Below are 23785 nucleotides of genomic sequence, written 5' to 3' on the forward strand. Positions count from 1 at the left end.
GTCTGTATTTTACTGAGTCCCAAACTCCTTCCTTATAGTCCCATGACAGCCACTGGGACTAGCTGGGCCAGCCAGTGCTTCTTATCCCTCTTTCATCTGATAATAGACCTTAAAACATCTGGTGTCACAGCCCATCCTCGAATTCCTGGATTTAACACTGGCCAGGCCTTCCTCACCAGATGTGATTGTGGCTGCCTCAGTTGAGTCAGGACTGTCTTTTGGTCTCTCTGCATTGGGACTGTCCACTTTAGTGGCTGAGGGTTGTGGTTAAGGCACAGGTGGGGCAGATTCCTGGATGTAAAGCACAGCAGACCAAATAGGTCCTTCCCCTCAGTCTCCCTGACTTATTCCTCTTCATTCAAGTCCCTGCTGAAATGTCACTTCCTCAGAGAGACCTTCCATGACCACTCAGCCTAGAAGGGCTCCTTTCCCCCACCTTTTCTCCCATGGCACCCCTCCAGCCATTTCACCTACTCCACTTTCTGCCTGGTGCTGCTGCTCTCTGGAATGGTTATATGTAGATGTTAGCTTGTTCATCCTCTCCCTTACCTACCGAACTCTAAGCTTTACAAGCACAAGGACATCATACGTCTTGTCCACGGCTATATTTCTCAAGCAGTGCTTGGCACAGAGTAAGTGCCCAGTAAACATTTGTTGCATCAGCCGATGAATTCTGCAATTCCATCATGCTGGCTCTTGGAAAAAAAGTTCCTGTTGTCACTGCCTTGTTGATGAGTATCTTTTTTTATTACATCACTAGAAGCTGGGTTATAAAGATTTCTTTGATCAAAACTTTATGGAAGATTTGGCCCATGTGTTCAGCAGACATAGCTGGCAGAATTACCAAAGCAATTTTTGAAACCAGGTTTGTCATCAGAACAGGAATATCTTTGAGCCTGAATAATTAAAATACCTGCTTTTGTGAGTATGGTTAGGTAGAATGAAAAAACTTTTTAAATTTTTAAGTTCCTTTGAGAAGATAGTATGTATTATCTGAGATAGATGGAAAATATATAAAAATGTAAGGTTATTTGCTGATGGATGAGTGAAGATAGATTATTTTTAGAATCTTTGTTCCCACTACAGTATTTATTTTATCCTTGTTGTCTGTAACTGGCACACAAAACTAGTAATGATCTTCGTTCAGAAGATACAGTGATTATTGAGTTTGGTCCACCGATTGGTTATTTAGTAAACCGTACTGGATATATTACAGAATGTCTGAAAAGATTGCTGACTTTTCTCCTTCAGAGTATTACACTTCAAAGTTTGGTGACCCCGCCCCCCAAGGACCTCTTTCCTTTCTCTAGCCGGCATTTTCCTGCCTATAACTAAGCTCACCACCTGTCGGTTCCCGGACCGCGCCTGCGCAGTTCCTCATTCACCTATCAACCCCGCTGGCTTTAGGATTCCTCACTGGTCCGCCAGCTTTCTGCAGAACAGTGCTCAGAAGGATCAGTTAAGTGGTATTGGCAGATGTGAGCTCATTGGAAGATTCCTAAGTTTTATTTAGCCTGTCCATTTAGACACAGCTTATGAAGAGGTCTGGTTATATGCCAAATTTCAGTGTGGTTTTTGTTTTTGTTTTTTCAAATTTTCTTCATAACTTCCATATATGTTTCTCTTAGCTTCCTCCTCACTGACCATAAACAACCTCTTACCAGAACTTTTGACAAATCAGTTAGCCTTGGTTGTTACGCACCCTTCATTGGAAAGCTAAATTCAAAGAAGCAGCTACTGGTTGTGCGCGCGCACGCGCACGTGTGTGTGGGTGTACACATATACTTGTTGCCTTTCCCCAGTATGTCTCACCCACCTTCCCTGCACCCAGCAGATCCCCTTTCCCACCCTGACAATTGAAATCAATAATTTTGGCTTTCAAACTGCACATCTTGCTACTTTCCACCTTGGCCAGTGCTTATGTTTCTCATAACAAGAAGAGAGTGTCTTCCTTTTTTTGTCTTTTCTGATACCTTAACCAGTATAAGAATTAGCTTTTAAAAACTGCATCTAACATTATCAGCAATTCATGTATTATTGGATGCCAACTGGAAATTCTGCCCAACTAATTTCATTTCTCTCTGATTTCTTCCAAATGCTCTGTTATTTCATTGCCCCTGTGTTCCTATAATCAAGGTGTTATCTTTGATTCTTCTCATTTCCTCACTTCCTGCCTCCAACTCACCTGTACATTCTGGACGATAACTGTAAGACGCAATGCATCTCTCCATTACTCTCCATTTCCCCCACCAAGTTTAAGCCATCACCGTGTCTGCCGTGGACAGCTGCAGTGGACTTCTGATCTTGTTGCTTTTACAAAAATGAGGTTGGTGTTTGCATTTCTAGTTATCATGTCTCTAACATCTGTTTTCTACAAAATAGAGTTATTCCTAAAAAACATGGATTGGGTCATGATCCTGAGCTTTTTTTTTTTTTTTTTTTTAAGATTTTATTTGTTTTATTTGTCAGAGAGAGAGAGAGAGAGAGCTTGTGCACACACACAAGCAAAGGGAGCAGCAGGCAACGGGAGAAGCAGGTTCCCCACTGAGCAGGGAGCCCAACGCGGGACTCTCTCCCAGGACCCTGGGATCATGACCTGAGCTGAAGGCAGATATTTAATCAACTGAGCCACCCAGGCGTCCTGATTCTGAACTTCTTAAAGGCTTTCTCCCTCATACTCAGAATAGAATCCAAACTCCTTAATATGGTTTGCAGAACTGTATGTGATCTGCCCTTTGCCTTCCACTCTCCCCTCTGGCCACTTTGTTCCACAGTGATAGCCTTTTCTTTGCCCATACTCACGTCTAGTGCCAACTGTGGGCCTTTGCACCAGCTGTCTATCTGCCCAGAATGCTCTTTCCTCTGACAGCTCTTTCACTGGCTTCCTCTGGTTCATAACATCTCGGAGGAAAGGTCATTTCTTCCAAGAAACCATCTCTAAATCTTCCACCTAAAGCCGCCATCGCTTTCTTTCACACAGGCCTATTGTAATTCTCTGTGGAACTGTGAATGCTAGCCACTCGTATTTTGTTATTGATGTTTCTGTGTATGTGCTGCCACACCCACTAGAATGTGGTTTCCTGAGATTATCAGTGTCCCTAGATAGTGTCTGATATGTAGCAAGGGCTCATGACAGACATGTTGAGTAAAAAAAATAGTGAATGAGTGAATATACTGACATTATTGGATTCCCCTGCTTGGATATATACATTTTGTTTTTATAAGTAAGTTGTACATTCCTAGGATATGTCTTTTGAGTCCTCTTGTTACCTAGTTTGGTTTGGGATATAGAGGCAGTGCTTGGAAGATTCTTATTCTCTTGACTTTAGCTCTTTTTTGACCTTATTTAGTTTGGGCATCCTAAGAAGTCTGTGGAGGGTCTTACTGAAGAGTTCCCTTCCTGGTTAAAATAACTATAAAATATCAAATTCAAAATTGACATACTATAGTCTTAACCTCCAGTGAGTCTACAGCAACGTACCTCTATGGTCCTAAAGATTATTTCCAAGGGAATTGGAAGTGGGTTTGCTCACTAATAGAAATTCACATTAATACTCTGGTGTGTGCTGTTACCACAGTTGTGATAAACCCTCTCCCAGGGCTAACTTACAGCAGTAACTATTCAGTACATGACATGGATGGACAGATTTCCATGAAAGTAGATTCCTTTTCTTCACTTCAGTCTTTAACCTGTTCTTTTTTTTTTTTTTTTTTTGTCTTAGAATTAAATACAGGGGAGCCCAAGTCATAGTTTGCATCTTTGTGAAACTTCGTTACTGCCTTATGTTGCCAGGTTTCCTAAGAGATATGATGCGCTAACCTCACCTCTCAGGGGTTCACAACTGCGGGGCACCAAGGAGAACATCTGGGCCAATAAGCCACCAATGTGAACAGTTCTCATGCCTGCACCAGAAGTATCCTGACTCGGTGTGTGATTTTTCCCACTGAACCATGCTTCCTAACCTTGGGGGTTTAGGAGAGGGAAATTCTGTGTGAAAAAGAGAAGTTTTACAAATTGTATTCCTTGAAAAAGTAGACTGTTTTGAGGAAATACTTGTTCTCGTCTCCATCACCTTTCCCTGTGGTCTTAGGACATGATGTGGAACTGTAGGGCCCCTTTTCAGAATTCTTCCCAGGAATCTCAGCAGTTGCTAAGAAACATAGACGGTAAACCATTAGAAAACTACCTTTTAGCTTTCTAAGTTTTCCCATCCTTTATAAAGGGATATCTTGCTTTTATGAACCTTCACAATTAGTTCCCTACTGATCTCTCTTTATCTCTTCTAAAAGTATTTTCTTCCTCACTTCTTTCTAGACCATAAAGACCTCAAGAAGAGAGGGTGTCTTATGTAACTGGCACATTGTTCAGTGTCTTGCACAAAGGAAGTACTCAATTAAGATTTGTTTATTAACTCTTACTGATACAGTTCTCTCTCTGTGCGTCAGCTCCTGAGCTCCCACCTCTTACCAGAACTTTTGACAAATCAGTCTCTCTCCCTTCCCCACATCTAGCTCTTCTCCCCTTTTCCTACTATCTCTCTGAGTCTTGCTCTGTCTTCCCTCCACCTCTGTTAAGCACTTACTCTATGAGCCACCAGTTTTCTGTTGGTATTTTGTCATCTTACGTTGCAGGGTACTCTTATCTGGAATTAATGTCCACTCAACCTAATTGTAAGCATCAGAACAGTCTGAATCTATATTAAATGTCTTTGCACTTTTAGTGTGTTACACAGAGCAGGGACTCAGTGTCTGTTGCCCATGAGAGTTCATGTCTTATCTTCTGCGCTGATAGGTGCTGTTGCTAGATGCTCCTGGCATGTTGCCATGTTACATCTTAGCTAAATTTCAGCAGAGGATGGGGTGTGTAGTTTGTTAACTGCTTTGGAGAACATTGCACAGGAAGTCATTTTCATTTTGTTGCAGATCAACAGGAAATAAGGCTTAGTTGCCAAACTAAAGTAAGAAAAGCAACCAAGCATATTATTCCTCCCTTAGGGACTTTCATTGTTCCAGGAATCATTAGCTTCTCTTCAGATAGTGGAAATTATCCTGGATATCTCAGTTGCACATGCAGAGAAAAGTTTGATAGGAGGAAGATGTTCAGTCTTTTGTTCCAGTTTTATTTTGCATTATCTATACTCTGTTGCAGTTGAATTTATCATATCTTCTAATCACTTATCAGATAGATGCCTTTAAGGAGATCTACTCCTTCCTTTAGTAAAATGGGTCTGGCTTCCTGGATCAAAGACTACTCTTATCTGTAGTACACTTATTTTGGCCATTTCTCTTGCTCATTATTCTTTTTATTGGCGTTAGTGATGGTGAGAATACAGGATTATTATATTTAGATTACTCTAAAATCTGATCCTCTTTCAAGTTTATTTCATAGGCATGACCATCTTTTAAAATTCGAGTGCCCTAATCTTGGCCCCACTGTGAACTACACACCATGAGGATCAGAGAGGAGGAGATGAGAGAATGGAAACTTTATTCAGATCTTTGGCGTGTTTTAATTTTACGTTGCTTTTTCATACTAATTTAATTTCCTTCCAGAATGAAAGTTGGCAATCATTTAGAGAAGTGGTAGAGGAGGTTGGAATCATTGCCCTTGAAATGCATGTGAGGGTCCCTAATCCATAGATTATTGACATAATGAACTCTTAAACTCTTAATAATCATTCCACTATGTAATGACAGCCTGTATTTAGAGAGCTTTAGCCAGTGGATCGTGTGCCTAACTCTGGCTCTGCTCCGTTGGGGTTCGCACACTGCAGCTGTGCCCCAGTCCTCGGAACAAGAGCTCACCTAGCACCTGCCAGAGAGTGCTCAGCAGCGGGAGCCCTTTCCTCCCACTGGCTTCATTTCACCCTTCGCAGATATAGAAACACCCCAATCCACAAGATGCCTTATTTCCCTCCAGTTTTCAACTACAGCAGAGGATATTTCTGTACGGATAAGAATGACCAACTAGTTTCTGTTACTGTTTTTCACATTTTTCATGTTTGCCATTTTCATTGTTTGCAAAAGACAACAGACAACAGGAGGACTCCTGGGAATTCAGCACTTTTCATTGCTAAATGTCCGCCTGGAGGGCATCTGTATGCCCTTGCTGGGCATCCTGCTCTTAAAGAGGCAGACGCCCTCACTCACAGCCTGCTCTGTGACATGGGGGCCTGTCCCCCAGTGAACGCTACGTTTTTTTCTTTACAGCTAGATTAAATGCTGCAGACTTATTATCAGATGTGGCGTGGATGATTCAAATGAAAACAAACGACCTAGAGTTTAGAAATAGAAGTTGAGAGACTAAATATTTGCACTTAAAAAGGAAGGGAAAAGGACAGAAATCACCATCACCAACCACTTCTTGAAGTCATCCTCACTCAATTATAATTTGCACTTTCCACTCCCTGTAACTAAACATTACATTTCATTTACTCCAGATGCATTTGCCTCAAGTAAATTCAGAATGCCATCTTTCTTTCTGATGATTGTAAATTTATTTCATGTTTGTGGCCTACATGTGACTGGGTAAGTGAATCTTAATGACATTATGGGGAGTTTTTTTAATTGTTTGCTTGGTGTGACCTGTTTAGAGTTTTGCAACATTTAGTACTATAAGAGCTTGACAACATTTTTTACAAATAAATCACATGTTTTTGCAAGGAACTTACAGGCCCTTGGTGGTTGGTGGTGGAGGGATGGAGGGATTTGCTTTGAGCATATCTTTCACAGGTAGACTGAGCTATTCGTTGCTGTCTGAGGAATGTATGGTGCTGAGAAAGGTCACAGTGTCTTTAATATATACATGATACCTTCTGTTCAGAGAGTCTTGGACAGTTGGTGAAAACCTGAAACAACTTTTTATTTAGCAGACTTGTAAATTCCTTACATTAGTGAGACAATATAGCTAAACAGTAGCCTATAAATACAAAAGGAAGCTTTTTAGTGGCCTGAAATATTTCTCTACCTAAAACAAGATTACCAATTAAGATTGTGGTTAAGTACATCTAATATATTTTTTAAAAGAAGTAAAAAATTAACGAGATTTATTCACTTATAATCATTGTTTACACAATTTCAAGCAATAAATTTTTATGTTCACTAAATGACCCAGTGGATTAACCAAGATGGTAAATTGACTAGCCCATCTTATGTAATTACAGATAAATCTTGCAAAATGACAGGAGTGAAATTGCTGCAGACACTCCCCAGGGCAAGTTTTATTGTTTTTATGCATAGTTTTTGTGCTGATAGAGGTCATGCTGGGTGTTTAGTTGATACATTGATAAATTATTTGAGCTCCTTTTTTTTTTCCTGCTTACCACTAGACTATTTTACAGTTCTGAAACATTCCCACAGGTTTGTGGTAAAAAGATATGCCAGGTCAGTTTGACTATTTATTTTTCACTGCACTAAAGGCTCCGTAGAATAAAAAGTTGAAATGAATGCTGAAAATAAAGTCTTAGGATGAGTGTCAGGCTTTCAGTTACCCATCAGATGCTCTACTCCCTACCCCCTAGGGAAACAACATAAATGCTTCATATCTCCTCCTTGGTGTTTCCTTCAAAACTGGTCTTGAGTTCATTCCCTGCACACTCTACTGTTCCCCTGTCCCTTTGTGGGCTGGGGGAGCAGAGAGCCCTGCAGAGAAGGTGGAGAAGAGTGAGAGAAGCAAGCTTGGTCCTCATTCCTAAAACATCCCAAAGAAAACCACTCTCCACTCTTTTTGACCTGTAGCTTTTACCCACTCGCCAGCAAATATAAAAATAATTTATTATCTGTAAAAGTTCTTCATTTAGATCCGCTGCTCATTTACCTTTACTCTAACATCAACTAACTGGACTCATAAAATGTTTCCAAATAGTTTAACCTCAAATGTGTGTGTGTGTGTGTGTGTGTGTGTGCTTGCACACCATATAAGTTAATTATATTTAAAGTTATTTACTTTATAGTGCCCAGATCTCTCTCTAACTTTGTAAGTAGAGAACACGTGGCTAATCTTTGGACAATTATATTTCAAAAACAATTGGGCCTTCCAAAGAAGGCAATAATTATGCAATAATCTAGATTACTCATAATCTAGACTAAAGGTTAAGGTTTATCAAATCATTAGATCATTTTTGTTTTTTCTCTTCGGTCTTGGCAGGATCTGAAAGTATGTGCCAAATATGAAGAAGCTTCTGACAACATGAAAACATCAGTTTTAGATTAGCATCTCTATTACTTGATTCATTAGAACTTTTTAACTGAAACAAAGTCAATCTTCTCAGTAATAGGATAACACTGTCTAGTTTTTCTGGGCTGTGAATAATTGTGGGACCAAGTTGATTGATCTGCCTAGAAAAATAAAAATATTTGCCATCATCCTAGCAACTTCCTACTTCTGTTGGAAATAGACCATGGATTATAAAAAGATAGTGTGGTTTCTTGCTATACATAGATTGCTGAGATTACTACCAGACACCCATGACAAAAGAAATAATACCAAAAGAGAAATTCTGAGAAATGTTATTTAACTTAAATTTTAAATTTAGATAAGCTCTGGATACCTAGAAGTAACAAAAATAAATGAAAGGAAAAGTTATGCCATTAGAGGGCACTTTTGTAATCTTAGAAGAAGTCAGTTCTTATAGACCGGCTTACCCAAGTCTTATTCTTAAGAGGAATGTATTTTTAGTTGTTTATTTAAAATGACTAATTCTTAAGCTGAGTGTCTGAGAGAGAACATTTTACTGGTGGGGGAAAAAAATCTATAGAATCTTAATATCTAAGTAAACCTTTAAACCTGAATCATTGAATAGAAGTTGTAAAAATATGTACACTTTATCTGCATTATAGTTTTTTGATTAGCTATCTTCAGTGCTTCTTTTAAATACATTTTATTTAGAAGAATTCTGCCTGTAACCTGATCAAATGATTAACTTTCCATAATAACTGAGTATGCTTTTCCCCAACAGTAGATGAATGTTATTAGATAACATTTTGAAAAAGATAGTCCTGAAGAATATAAAAGATCTGTGCTTTGGGACCATACTAATTTTTTCTAGTTTTATTGAAAAATAGTTGTTATATATTGCTATGTAAATTTAAGGTGCACACATGATAGTTCGATTTGTATATATTAATGAAATGATTACCACAATAGGGATAGCCAACATTCATCTTCTCATATAGATACAAAGTGGAAAAAAAAAAAAGGAATAATAATTTTAAATATTTTTCCAAAAAGTGTCTGTTTTGCCCATAATGTATGGCAATTAAAATGGTTAAAATTGTTTCAGAAATAAAAAGTTGATGTGATAGAATTTTAGCTGGAGAAATAACGATTTTTTTTTTAATAAAGAAAGCAAAAAGATTGGGTTGAGTCTCCTCCCTGTTGGTGGTAATATAAATAAAAACTTATATTATTTATATAAAATAAAGTAGATAAGCCAGTAAAATAATTTAGTAAGTAAAACATTGTGTCAAGAACTGTGAAGAGTTTGAGATTTTACTCTGTTTGTAAGCTAACAAGTTAGCCTGTCATACATAGTTTCATTGATGCTAGATGGCGTGAGACTCCTGGGTCAGAGACAAAAGCACTACTCAGAGCAACTCAGAGCCATCCATAGCAGAATCCACAGTATTATCATTTTCCCCCACTGACTCCCTGACCCCCAATTCCCACAGATGAAAAGCGGGACAGATAGCACCAGCCCCAAAATGTTTTTTGGGTTTTTTTTTTTTTTTACAAGATGAGCCCTGAACTTGGGGAGCCCAGATCTTCTATGGTATAGTGATCACGCATGCTCTTGGCTCCAGAAACTTTATCTTCCAAGGCTTTTCATTACATAGGCATCCTTGGGAAGATAATGTAGAACAAAGGCAATGAATTCCTCTGCTCCCAGATGGGCAAAAACAAGCACAGAGACCCATGGAGAATTATCTTTCAACACCTACTTTATAGAATCCTATCATCTGAAGCTGTTCACTATTATTTATTTATTTATTTATAAATTAAAAAATAGCTGATGTGGAGAATATACAATAATCCTATTTTCTATATTTAACTTGCTCATGAAAAATAGTTTGTATTTCTTGCATTGTATTATATTCACTATGTGATATTACCTGTCCAAGCCTCAGTTTGATTATTTTTGAAATGAGAAAATCATAGTGCCTACATCATAGGGTTGTTGCTAACATTATATGAGATAATATATATCAAGCACTTAGAAGAGTGCAGCATTTACAAAATAAAACTTATTAATACTATTTTTAACTCAAAATTCATTTCTTATCACTTGCTGATTTAATAAAGAGAAAGTCCTTCCCATGGATGGCTGGAAAAGAGGAAGCTGGAAAGATCCCCACCGATCATAACTAGCTACCTCCCTAACTCTAGAGCTGACCTAAATATCCCAAATATCCTGGGGCATTGGGCAGCCTGTCCTGCTTGGTCATCCCGTGGTACCATGCAGCTGACCACTTTCTGGGCAAACATAGAGTCTAATGAGGTAAAGCTGCCTGAGTGTGGTTCTAGGGCAAATACATCTGACTATATCATACCCAAGTGCTGCCGTCGCATATTTGGTCTAAGTTCCTAATAAGCATGGAAGGGCAAATTCTAACCATTTCTAAAGAGACAGATTTTACCGTTTGGCTTCTTCTGCTCTCAGGAGGTAAATTTTGGGGATGCTGCTACAGAGTTAACTAGATATATTCCATTACGCTGAAATAATAATTATTTCTTAACAGGGACACCTGAGCAAATTCTAGCATATCAGATTACTCACTTCTGTTAGCAACAGGAGGAAGGGCATCGGAGGGAAGGGATTAAGGGTTGTGAGTCGAGGTTTCATTCCATTTAGTTACCATGTCCGCGTTTGTTTCAAATGGGTTTGCTGAGTTTTGATTTTGATCCATCTCAACCATCTTTCATAGTTAGAAGTTTCATCTGCTATTAGTAACTCACATGAGCTCCTGCTTTCTATGCCCAACTTTGCTTGGATTCTATTCTGACTATTATCTGGATATCTGAGGTTCAGATTACTTAATGAAACTGAAGAAGGCCTGGTCTCATTCCTCAACTGCTAGCTAGTTGGGAGGAGGAATTGAGGATTCAGTCTCAGAATCATCATTTGTTTTTAGAGATTATCACCTTAACCCTTGAGAAAACTGAGGTCCACCTGGACTGGTTAAGTGCATTGCCTTAGATACAGATCTAGTTTGTGCTGCAACTAAAAAAGTCAGATTTCTTAGTTCTCAGTCAAGTTTACACTCAATTACAATGCAATTGAGAATTAGAGCCTCTTGTAAGAAATTACGATGGTTTTCTTGAGAGATATTACAGAGGATAAATGTTTGGCCTCTGCAGTCAGATCCACCTGGATTTATAACCTTTCTCTGCTTATGTAAAAGGAGGTTTACTCTTCCATGAGAATAGTACCTACTTCACAAAGGTTTTTGTGAAGATTAAATGCAATAATGCAGCTGGTGAATTTAACCCCTTGTTTTGCACATAGTAACTCTCAATTACTGCAGATATCTTATATGGAAAACTGCAAAACACATGGCAAAAAAAAAAAAACCTTTTTGAAAAAGGAAGTTATGTTTACTTTTTGGGTAAGCTCAGTGTGAGAAAATTACTTCTCACATTATCATAAAAAAGAAAAGTTTATTCCCTTCAAAAAATATTTTTAGTTGTATGAATCTACTTTTGATAGCACTCAAGGAAAGATAAAATCAAAGTCAAATGATGGCTTAAGTAGAGGTGATCTCAGAGCTGTAGTAATGACTCTTTAGAAATAAAACTGGCTCTCACTTCATTTCAAATTATTGCAGATATTTTCATTCGACTTTCTCACTCTTTAAAGTACTTAAGTATAAACACACTGTTCCCTTAATGCTTGAAATCCCTGATGTACGTTGCCAGAGAGATAAGGGAAAACCCTCAGAGGAAGCAAGACCTTTCACCAGTACTTAACATCAAAAGAACTTGCCTACCTGAGGCTTCCTGTTAGGGACACTGAGTCATGTAGAAAATGGTGTCCTTGACAATATTCCCACAGCAACGTGCAGTAGAGAGTGATCCATAATTATCTATAGGATCTTTGATGAAAGTCAGTTTGAATGCCAAAATGTAATTCAATGAAAATACTCTGCTGGAGTAGTAAATATATATCTGTGATGGAGGTTAAGACAAATAACCTAATTCTACAACTTTCCAATGGTCTCACTTGATCAGAGAGTGGGAATCCAAGCGCACTTCTAATATGGCTAAGGTTTACATTTAAGTGTTGTGTTGAAGAGTCTAGTAATGAATGATAACTAAATATAAACAAATAATCTATCTTGTGATTTTGGACAAATTACTTAACCTATAACAAAATTAACTTTATGATCTCTAAAACCTAATTTATGAAAATCTGATCTTAGAAACAAAAATAATACTATACATGTATAATCCTTAGTCAAGTCTCAAGGAAGCATAAAAGTAATTGTGCAATGGTAATTTTCTGGCTCTCAGTGAGTCTGTGTGTCTCTTTATGCTATGGTTCAATTTTTGAGACATTTGTATACACATTTCTACAAGAACCATATTGGTTTCTGCCATATTGAAGTGGAGATTTTCTCTCTGAATATCTGGAGAAGTTAAAGCACCAAGAGTCCATTCATTTCAAAATCTTTTTAATATCTGAAATGTTAGTGAATTTGTTATCAATGTCATGAAATACTTTGGGAACAAAACAAAACAGGAAATTTATCTTCAAGATCATGTGTGTATCCAAAATACATACTACAACTCTAACTTTCTGTCAAAGCTAAAATATTCTTAACCCTCTAGAAAGTCTGCAACTTGCCCAACCGTCTACTTGCAGAACTAATATAAGCAATCATTTCTGTTGCCCCAGGATGGTGCCTCTCCACTGGTGTCTGCTGTGGCTGCTATTACCACTCAGCTCAAGGACGCAGAAGTTACCCACTCGAGATGAGGAACTTTTTCAGATGCAGATCCGGGACAAAGCATTTTTTCATGATTCATCAGTAATTCCAGATGGAGCTGAAATTAGCAGTTACCTCTTTAGAGACACACCCAAAAGGTATTCTCTCTGCAGTAATTTCCTTATCAATAAATTCATAAAGAATGCTAAAAATCAAAGTAAACATTTGGACTTAGATTAGATAATTTGCAATCAATCTCTGAATAGTATTGCTTATTTTCCTCTAAGAAAAGAAAATGAAAATGCAACTGCTAATCATTAAGTAGAAGTTGTTTGATCCTTGCTGATTGTGATCTCTTTTAGGATGGAGAGAGCAGTTTTTGCAGTTCTTACATTTTAGAATGGTTATTTTCTTATCTTTGGGATAGCAGGAAATTTCTAAGAAGGATTCTGTAGGATTAAGATGAAATTAATCAAGAACAGGGTTCAAAACAGGGGCATATGAAGACCCTGAGCTCACCTCTGCCCATTGACACAGCAAAACTACAGCTCCATATAGAACAGTTATCTCTGAAGTAGATATGAAAACTAAACAGTTTCTCCACACAAAGGATAAAAAGGCCACATAGAGATGGATAGGAGAGGCAGAGGCATGATCTTGCCAAAAAACCCTACGCTTGGTGTGGCAATTCACAAACAGGAAGACTCTGACAAATACAGAGCACATCCCTGAGGAGAAAGGAGTTTGATCTCCACATCAGGCACCCCAACCCTTGGGACCTACACCAAAGAGACAAGCCCCCAAAACATCTGGCTTATGCCTGGGAGAACCAAAAGGCTATGAGAAAATAAGACTCCACTCTTTTTGTTCTAAAAGGTTTATTTATTATTTTAGAGAAAGCAAGAGAGTGGGGGGGGTACAGAGGGAAAGAATCTCATACAGACTCCCCATTGAGTGTGAGCCCAACACGGGGCTCTGTCTCACAACCTGAGATCATGAACTGAGCCAAAACCAAGAGTTGGACACTCAACCAACTGAGCCACCCAGGTGCTCCTTAAGACTCTGCTCTTAAAGGGCATATGTACAGACTTCCTTACCCCAGGACCCAGTGCAAACACAAAAAATTGAAAAATGCCTAGACTACATACAAAAGAGATTCATTGGCTAATCTTAAAGTGTCTGCTGGAAGGGCAGGGGTCTCTTAGAACTCTTTCAAGGCACGGAGGTGCTAGCAAGTATCATTTTTGCATTTTCCCTCCACCTTATTAGCACTGCTTGCCCACATCTAGGTTTTCCTACGGCCCACACTGCTAAACCTGACAGGTGGGCTTGCCCCAGCCTGGCACACCCCCACAGCCCAACCAAAGCCAGCATATATGCATAGGCCACACAAGGGATTCCTGGCTCTGATGACCAGGGTGGTTACATTTCTGAGCCCCCAGGATTGAAATAATCAGGGACACAGTTCTTGGCAGGCTATCCCCACCAGGATGCTGCAGAGACTAAGACTCAGACACCCCCAGGCTTCCTGTAATCAATCCTTCAAGACTGGGAGAGATAGTTCTTTCACCTAATGCATAGAAACCAACATAGAGAGTTGAACAAAATGAAAACAAACAAACAAATGAATATATTCTAAATGAAGAACAAGATGAAACTCCATGTTGAAACTTCAAGATGAAATTCCAGAACAAGATGAAACTATCCATGTTCAGGAAGCCTAGAGTTCAAAATAAGATGAACCTAAAGAGATCCACACTAAGATATATTACATTGAAATGTCAAAATTCAAAGATAAATAGAAAATCTTAAAACCAAGAGGAAAACTTGTTACAAATAAGGGAACCTCCACAAGATCATCAGCAGATTTTTCAGCAGAAATTTTGCAGGCCAGAAAAGAGTGACATGATATATTCAAATTGCTGAAAGCAAAAAACCCTCCAACCATGACTACTCACCTAGCAAGATTTTCAGAATTAAAGAAAGATAAAGAGTTTTCCTGACAAGCAAAAACTAAAGGAGTTCACCACCACTAAACCAGCCTTGTCAGAAATGTTAAAAAGATGTCTTAAGTTGAAAAGGGGACTAACAAATACCAAGAAAACATATGAAAGTAAAATTTCCCTGGTAAAGGTAAATATATATTAAAGGTAGTGAACTAATCACTTAAAAGGTTAGCATGAAGATTAAAAGGCAAAAGTAGTAAAAAAATAACTAAAACTACAACAATTAGTTGGAGTACATACACAAAGTGATGTAAAATGTGACACCAGAAGTATAAAATGTGGAACTAGGAAGTAAAAATGTAAGGTTTCAGAATGTGTTCATACTTAACTTGTTACCAAATTAAAATAGACTGGTATATATACATATAGGCTTATATTTGTAAGTCTCATGGTGACAACAAAGCAAAAACCTATGGCATATACAAAAAAGATAATGAGAATGGAATCTAAACATGACACTAAAGAAAGCCATCAAACCACAAGGGAAGAAAGCAATAGAAAGAGAAAGAACAGAAGGGAATGATAAAATGATTAACAAAATGGCAGCAGCAGTATACACCTACCTATAATTTAAACATAAATGGACTAAATTCTCCAATCAAAAGGCATGGAGTGGCTGAATGGATTTAATTCCATATGCTCCCTGACAAGAGATTCACTTTAGATGTAAGGACACACACAGATTGAAAGTAAAAGGGCTGGGAAAAGATATTCCATGCAAATAGAAACCAAAAAAAGTTGAGGTAGCTATTATATCAGACAAAATAGACTTTAAAACAAAAGACTATAATAAAAGACAAAGACAGGCATTACATAATGATTCAGGGGTCAATCCAGAGAGAAGATATAACATTTGTAAATATATTTTTTTAAATTTTGTTAACATTTGCAGGTATTTATATACCCAATATAGATTAGGAGCACCTAAACATATAAACAAATATTAACAGACTTAAAGGAAGAAATTGAGAGCAGTACAACTATAGTAGGGGGACTTAGTACCCCATATTCATCAATGGATGCTTCATCCAGACAGAATATTAATATCAATGTGGAAACATGGCCTTAAATGAAACATTAGCCCATTTACTAGATATATACAGAACATGCCACCCATAAGCAGCAGAATATACATTTTTCTCAAGTGCACATAGAACATTCTCCAGGATCGATCATATGTTAGGACACAAAAAAAGTCTCAATAAATTTAAGAAGATTGAAATTACACCAAACATCTTTTAGAACATAATTGTATGAAACCAGAAATCAATCACAAATATGTGGAGATTTAAAAACATGCTATTGAACAACCAATAGGTCAATGAAAAAATTAAAAAAAAAAAAAAAAACCTTGAGGCAAATGAAAGTGTGAAAGTCACACACCAAAATTTATGGGACACAGCAAAAGCAGTTGTAAGAGGGAAGTTTTTAGTGATATAGGACTGGCTCAAGAAATCAGAAAAATCTCAAATAATTAAAATTTTATACCTAAAGGAACTAGGAAAATAGGAATAAATGAATCCCAAAGTTAAAAGAAGGAAGAAAATAATAAACATCAAAGTGGAAATAAATAAGATAGAGACTAAAGGAAAATAGGAATAAATGAATCCCAAAGTTAAAAGAAGGAAGAAAATAATAAACATCAAAGTGGAAATAAATAAGATAGAGACTAAAGAGACAATAGGGAAAAAAATCAATGAAACTAAGAGCTTCTTCTTTGAAAAAATAAACAGAATTGATAAACTTTTAGCTCCACTCACTAAGAAAAAAAGAGAAGACTCAAAATCAGGAATAAATGAGAATAAGTTATAATTGATACCAAAAAGATACAAAGGACCTACTATGAGATTATTATGAAGAACTATATGCCAGTAAATTGGACAAACCAGGAAAAAAGTGGATAAATCCCCAGAAACATATACTTTTTGAGACTGAATCATGAGGAAATAGAAAATATGAATAAACTAATTACTAACAAGAAGATTGCTAGTCCCAACAAACAAAAGTCCAGGACCAAGTGGCTTCACTAGTGAATTCTACTAAATATTCAAAGAAGATCTAATACCTATCCTCCTCAAAATATTTCAGAAAATTGTGGCCTCATTTTATGAGCCCAACACTACACTGACACTGAAACTAGATATAAGGACACCACAAACAAACAAAAATTACAGGCCAATATCCCTAATGAGCATAGATGCAAAACCCCTCAACAAAATATTAGCAGACCAAATTCAAATAATACATTAAAAAGATCATACACCACCATCAAGTTGGATTTATTCCAGGGATGCAAGATGATTCAAGATCCACGAATCAATAACTGTGATACCACATTAACCAAATAAAAGATAAAAATCATACAATCATCTCAATAGATGCAGAAAAAGCATTTGGTAAACTCAACATCTATTTATGATAAAAACTTTCCACAAAGCAGGTATAGAGGGAATGTATCCCCACCTGATAAAGGCCATATATGACAAGCCTATAGCTAATATGACATTCAATGGTGAAAAGAAAAAAGCTTATCCTCTAGGATCAAGGACAAGACAAGGATACCCACACTTGCCACTGATAAGTGTCATGGTATTGGGAGTCCTAGCCCAACCAATTAGAAAGAAAATGATATAAAAGGCGTTCATATTGGAAAGATAGAAGTAAAACTGTCACTGTTTTCAGGCCACATGATTTCACATATAGAAAACCCTGAAGCTCCCACCAAAAAACTGTTGTAACTAATAAAAAATTTTATTAAATTTGCAGGATGCAGAAATCAATATACAAAAATCTATTGTTTTTTTAATACACCAATAATAAACTACCAGAAAGAGAAATTAATGAAAACAATCCTGTTTACAGTTGCATCAAAAAGAACAGAATACCTAGGAATAAATTTAATAACCAAGGAAGTAGAAGACCTGTATACTGAAAACTGACATTGATGGAAGAAAGTGAAGAAGACACAAATAAATGGAAAGATACTCTGTGTTCATGAATTGGAAGAATTAATATCGTCAAAATGTCCATACTACCCAAAGCAAACTATAGATTCAGTGAAATCCCTATCAAAACTCCAACAACGTTTTTCACAGAACTAGAACAAATAATTCTAAAATTTGTCTGGAACCACAAAATCCCTGAAAACCAAAGCAATCTTGAGAAAGAAGGACAAAGCTAGAGATACTATGTTTCCTGATTTTGAACTGTACTACAAAGGTATAGTAATCAAAACAGTATGGTATTGGCATAAAGGCAGATACATGGATCCATGGAGCAGAAAAGACAGCCTGGAAATAAACCATGAACACATGGTCAATTAATTCATGACAAAGGATCCAAGAATATACAATGGGTAAAGGACAGTTTGTTTAAAACAATGTTGTTGGGAAAACTGGACAGCCATGTGCCCAAGAATGAAACCAGACCATTAAACCAAACACAGGCAGTAAGCTCCTTGATATTGGTCTTAGCAGTGTTCTGGGTTCTTCTTTTTTTTTCTTGGTTTGTTTGGATGGGTGGGTTGGTTGGTTGGTTGGTTTTGAATCGGTCTCCAAAGGCAAGGGCAACAAAAGCAAAAATAAACAAGTGGGACTACATCAAGCCAAAAAGTTTTGCATAGTGAACGAAATCATTAACAAAATAAAATGCAACCTACTGAATGGGAGAAGATATTTGCAAATCATACATCTAATAAGGGGTTAAAATCCATATTATATAAAGAATACATACAACTTAAAAACACAACTAACCTGCTTTAAAAATGGGCAGAGGATATGAATAGACCTTTTCCAAAGAAGACACACATATGGCCAAGAAGTATATGAAAAGATGCTCAACATCACTCATCATCAGGCAAATGCAAAGCAAAACCATAATGAGATGCCACCTCATACCCATCGGAATGACTATTATCAAAAAGACAAGAGATAACAAATATTGGCAAGAATGTGGAGAAACAGGAATCCTCATGCAGTGTTGATGGAAAAGCAAATTGGTACAACCATTATGGAAAACAGTAATAGGTCCCTCAAAAATCTATAAATAGAACTATCATATGATCCAGCAATTCCACTTCTGAGTATCAATCCAAAGAAAATGAGGGGATGTAATGTACAGCATGGTGACTACAGTCAGTAATATTATATTGTATATTATGTAACTTTTTATAGTTACAAGGGGGAAGTAGATTCACTGTGATGATCATTTCACAGTGTATACATAAATCATAACTTTGTTCATTTGAAATTAATATATTTCAGTTGTATCTCAATAAAAAAGAACTTAAGTAGCTAAAAAATATGAAATTAAATGAATACATGATTCCTCAAGGGTTTACATTGTATTATAAGGATAATATTTCTGGGGTGCCTGAGTGGCTCAGTTGGTTAAGCATCCGACTCTTGATGTCAGCTCAGGTCTTGGTCTCAAGGTCGTGGGCTCTAGCCCTGGACTTCATGCTGGGTGTGGAGCCTACTTAAATTAAAAAAAAAAAAAAAAAAAAAAAAAGATAATATTTCTTTGAACAATATTCTTAGGTTCTGAGAATATTAAACCAAACTATAGTAAACACTATCACAGTTCATTTACCTTTACTCCATCAGCAAATTGGGCTCACATAATGGTTCTAAATATTTGACCTTAAAAAATGATACATACTTGTTTATTCTTTCTTGACTTGACTTTTTTCTCCCCATAAATAATGATCAGGGGCTTTGATACCTACATTGGGATGAAATGTTACCTCACGTTGAGTTGAGAGTTACAGCAACAATAGAAACATCATTTCTAGGAGTGAAATACGCAGTGGGAGGCACTCATAGACATTGTTGATATTACAACTAATGGTGAAATTCCAGATAAAATTTAGCAGCAGCGGATAGCTTTTTTCATTGATTATTCTTATGTTTACACATAAATTCCAAAAGCTAAATGGTTCATGGAATGTTTATCCCTCAGCTTTGGCATTATAATTTGGGGCCATGTTTTCTTAGTTGTTCATTGCATTTCTGTCTGCCTCACCAGCCAGTAAATAATCTGGAGCACATAGATCATGCCCTATTATCTCTGATTGCTGTTCTCTTCCGAATTCTGGGTATGGTAGCCAACAAATATTTGTCAAATTGTTAAAGTTTATTCAGATTATCTTTTATCCCTAATCGTAAGTGCTTCCATATGAAAACGTTGAGTTAGAGGGACTCCCTGCTGTTTTATATGTATAATGAGTACCTTGTGGAATGCAAGAATTGTTTTGTCATTGGTTGCCTGTGGCCTGTATGTAAGTTAGTAAGACACAGTTACTTTGGGAAATAAGCTACTTCCTTGATTGAAAGGAGAACAGAAGGTAGTAGATGAACTGACACATTGATTTCTGCTTCAGCAGGTGGCTCTGCTACCAACATAAAAATGAAACCCTAGAAGTTTTGAACACTTCTTTATTTACATGATGCCAAACAAAATATTTTGTTGTACCTATTTCTTTGTAACAGATATGGGTTCAGTTGTGTGTGTATTGTTAATATATCCAATGCAGCCTGGCCAAAGGAACAAAATTCTATTCTCCAAAAGTAGACTGAATTGGAAAATTAAGCCATCTGACATCTGTCTTGAAAGATGCATATGATACATATACCTTCCCACCCAGTAAATAGTACAGTTATTTTGTCTAGATGACATCTAACTTTATTATTTTCTGAACGAGTTGTTTTTACTTTTATAGAGTCTTGTCCTTCTACTGCCTGACCCCCACCCTTCTTCTTTTAATTCATATTTGAATGGTGAGGGGAGAAAGTACTGATAGTGCCATTCAGATTTGGTGTCTTTACATAGGAACAGACTTGAGGTGTAAGGCTCCTGGAGCTGGAACAATAGGGTTGGTGTTAGGATTCTTGGGTTCTATTCATTAATTTCGTAATTGATCATTCAAAAATATTTACCAAGTACTTATACATGTAGAAATCAGTACTAAATGCTGGGACTACAATGACATGGCAAATGGACCCTAAGTGGGCCTTTGTTGAGAAAATGACAATCAAGTAATACAAATATATAGTCACAAATTTCAATAAGCACCCCAGGTGAAAAGTACAGGACACTGAGAGTGCATGAGAACCTGACCCAGAATTAGGAGTCAGAAAAGGCAGCCCTGAATTCAGAGGTGACATGAGTAAGGGCAAAGGGGTGCATTTCAGGCACATGAAACAACATCCCAGAGGTTCCAACATAGGGCGGATTCTAGGAAACTAGGAGAGCCCCATGTGGTTCAGGAAGATGAAAGGCCAGTGAGGTAGGCAGGGGCCCCACCACTGAGGAAGTTTTAGACTCTGCAAACAATTAAGGACTTTTCCCCAAAAAGCTGAAGTCTAAATTTACTCATCAATTCATTCAACAAGTATTTATTGGGAATTATTTTAGTCTCTAAGTCTTCATCAATGAACCAAATGCCCATCCCTCTTACATCTTTCATTCTAGTTAGAGGAGATGGAAAAATAAAAAGGTAAACAAAGAAATATGTAATATGTCAGGTAGTGATAAGTGCTTTGAAGACAAATGAAGAAGTGTGAAAGAGAGCTTCATGGGTAGGAAGGTAGTATTTTCCATAAGGGGTCAGAGTAGGTCTGTTAAGTGAATAAAAAGAAAACCAGTGATTTTTCCAGTGACTTTTGATAAGTCCTAGAACCAATGATCTCAGTCTCAACTGGTCCACTTTCCCACAGGTATTTCTTTGTGGTTGAAGAAGACAATACTCCATTATCAGTCACAGTGACTCCCTGTGATGCACCTTTAGAATGGAAACTGAGTCTCCAAGAGCTGCCAGAAGACACAAGCGGGGAAGGCTCGGGTAAGCAGCATGTTAAGTGTGGCCCTGGATCCCTGAATGGATAACTAAAAGACCCATGACATAGACAGCCTTCTGTCTGTAAGAAAAAGCAGCGCGTATGCATAGGGGAAGACACTGGAAATTTTGCAGTGGGGGATGGCACTGAATGACAGTGATCTTGACACTGTCAAAACCACTTGACAGTTAAGAGAGACAGACTTGGAGCCTGAAGGGGTGAGGAAAATGGAAAGGTTTGGACTAGTCTCTCTAGCTGTGGTTTGCAATCTCATGCAAAGATTGGAATCAGCACTGGGTGCTTTAGAAACTACTGATGCCTGGATCCCACCCTTAAAGGTTTTTATTTAATTGTCCTGGAGTATGATCTGGACATTGGGACTATTAAAATCTCCCCCTAGGTGATTCTGATATGTAGCCAAGATCTCTGGGGAGTAAATGGTGGCACCGAAAAGAGGAGTAAAAAGGCTTTGAGTGCCATTGAAAGGCCAGGATGACAAGAAAGTCAGTAGGAGGGGTATGTTAGGCATTTAAAGAAGCTACAGATTGTGGAAAGCAAATAACAAGATACAGGGAAGTGAGAAGAATCCATATGAGGCTCTGGGGTGACCTGCTTCCTTCAAGGGATGAAGGCATCACAGCATAAAGGTGAAGTCTTTGTGACTGATGCCACACAAAGGATGCAAGCTAGATGTGCTGCTCATAGCGATGAGATGACAGAGAGTTGTAACTAGGAAAGTATGTCATCATGGGAGATAGAGAATAAATAACAGCATGAGATCGTTCATCTCCTGGTTTGGGACTGTGAAATTCTACATCCCTCACTCAATTTGCAGTAATAAGGTGAACAGGGTGCATTCCCACACTGGCTACCCAATCCTCCACCAGGTCCTGGTGTCTAAGCTTATCTGGTGTCTATGTGGTATCTGATATTAAGAATAAAAAGATAGAAAAAATTAGTTTGGTTTCAATACTTTCCTTCTATTATTCCTAGGCATATGTTCTCTACACTGAAAATTAGGTCCTCTTACTGGTACTTCATATTCTATGTTTTAATGAGAGATTGTCCAGTCCTGGTAACAAGAATAAAACTAGTGAAATAGCTGGCCATCAAAATGCAATCAAATTGCAATCAAATCCTTTTGATAAGCAGATTGATGGTAGGGATTAATCTTTCAAAGGCTTACAGTCTTTGACCTAAAACTTTCAGTAATTACAGTCAATTCTGAAGCCTAAATTTAAATTCAGAAAAGCCAACATGTATGTATGTGTGTGTGTGTATATATAGAAAGATAGATATAGATATATACATATATACATATACATATATATAGATAGATATATACACACATATATACATGGCACTACCTTAAATGGTCAAAAATTGCCCAACAGTATTATTTATAAATTTATGAAAATACTGTTTTTTACAAAATTATTATTTTATTATAAATTTTATTGTAAAATAATTTATTTTATAAAATAAAACATTATAAAATAATAATTTTATTTATTATAAAATAATAATTTTAAGTGAAGAAGACAGGATTCAAAATGGAGGCTCATTTGGGAACATATATGTATGAGAATAAGTGTTATTAAGCTATAAAGAACGATGAAAAAGAATAATATCAATTGCATAAAAACATGTAAAGGACTGAGTGGCAATGAATCAAAATATTAATGAAGCACTGTCTTGGGATCATGAGTTAATGGATGATTTTTTTATCTTGTTCTTTTCCTCTATTTCCCAATTACCTACTGGGAGCATCATAATTTTTTTTAAGATTGATTGATGTATTTATTTTAGAGAGAGAGAGAGCAAGTGGGGAGAGGGTCAGAGGGAGAGGAAGAGAGACTCCCAAGCAGACTCCGCTGAGCACAGAGCCTGACTTGGGACTCAGTCCCACAACCCTGAGATCATGACCTGAGAAGAACTCAAGAGTGGGACGCTTCACTGACCAAGCCACACAGGCACACCCCCACATTATTATTTTTATAACAGCGCAAAAAGATCATC

General features: G+C 37.2%; 1 protein-coding gene across 1 annotated transcript in view; it reads left to right on the forward strand.

The window, feature by feature from the left end:
• Positions 1-23785, forward strand: part of NDNF (neuron derived neurotrophic factor) — a 40072-nt gene that overhangs the window by 14166 nt on the left and 2121 nt on the right. The window contains exons 2-3 of the mRNA XM_032858573.1: positions 12894-13082; positions 21647-21771. Of these exons, the coding sequence (XP_032714464.1) occupies positions 12895-13082; positions 21647-21771 (313 nt within the window). The 5' untranslated portion in view covers position 12894. The remainder of the gene's footprint in view (positions 1-12893; positions 13083-21646; positions 21772-23785) is intronic.

This window comes from Lontra canadensis, unplaced genomic scaffold (genome assembly GCF_010015895.1).
Source record: "Lontra canadensis isolate GAN:19392208 unplaced genomic scaffold, GSC_riverotter_1.0 scaffold1, whole genome shotgun sequence".
NCBI classification, from domain to species: Eukaryota; Metazoa; Chordata; class Mammalia; order Carnivora; family Mustelidae; genus Lontra; species Lontra canadensis.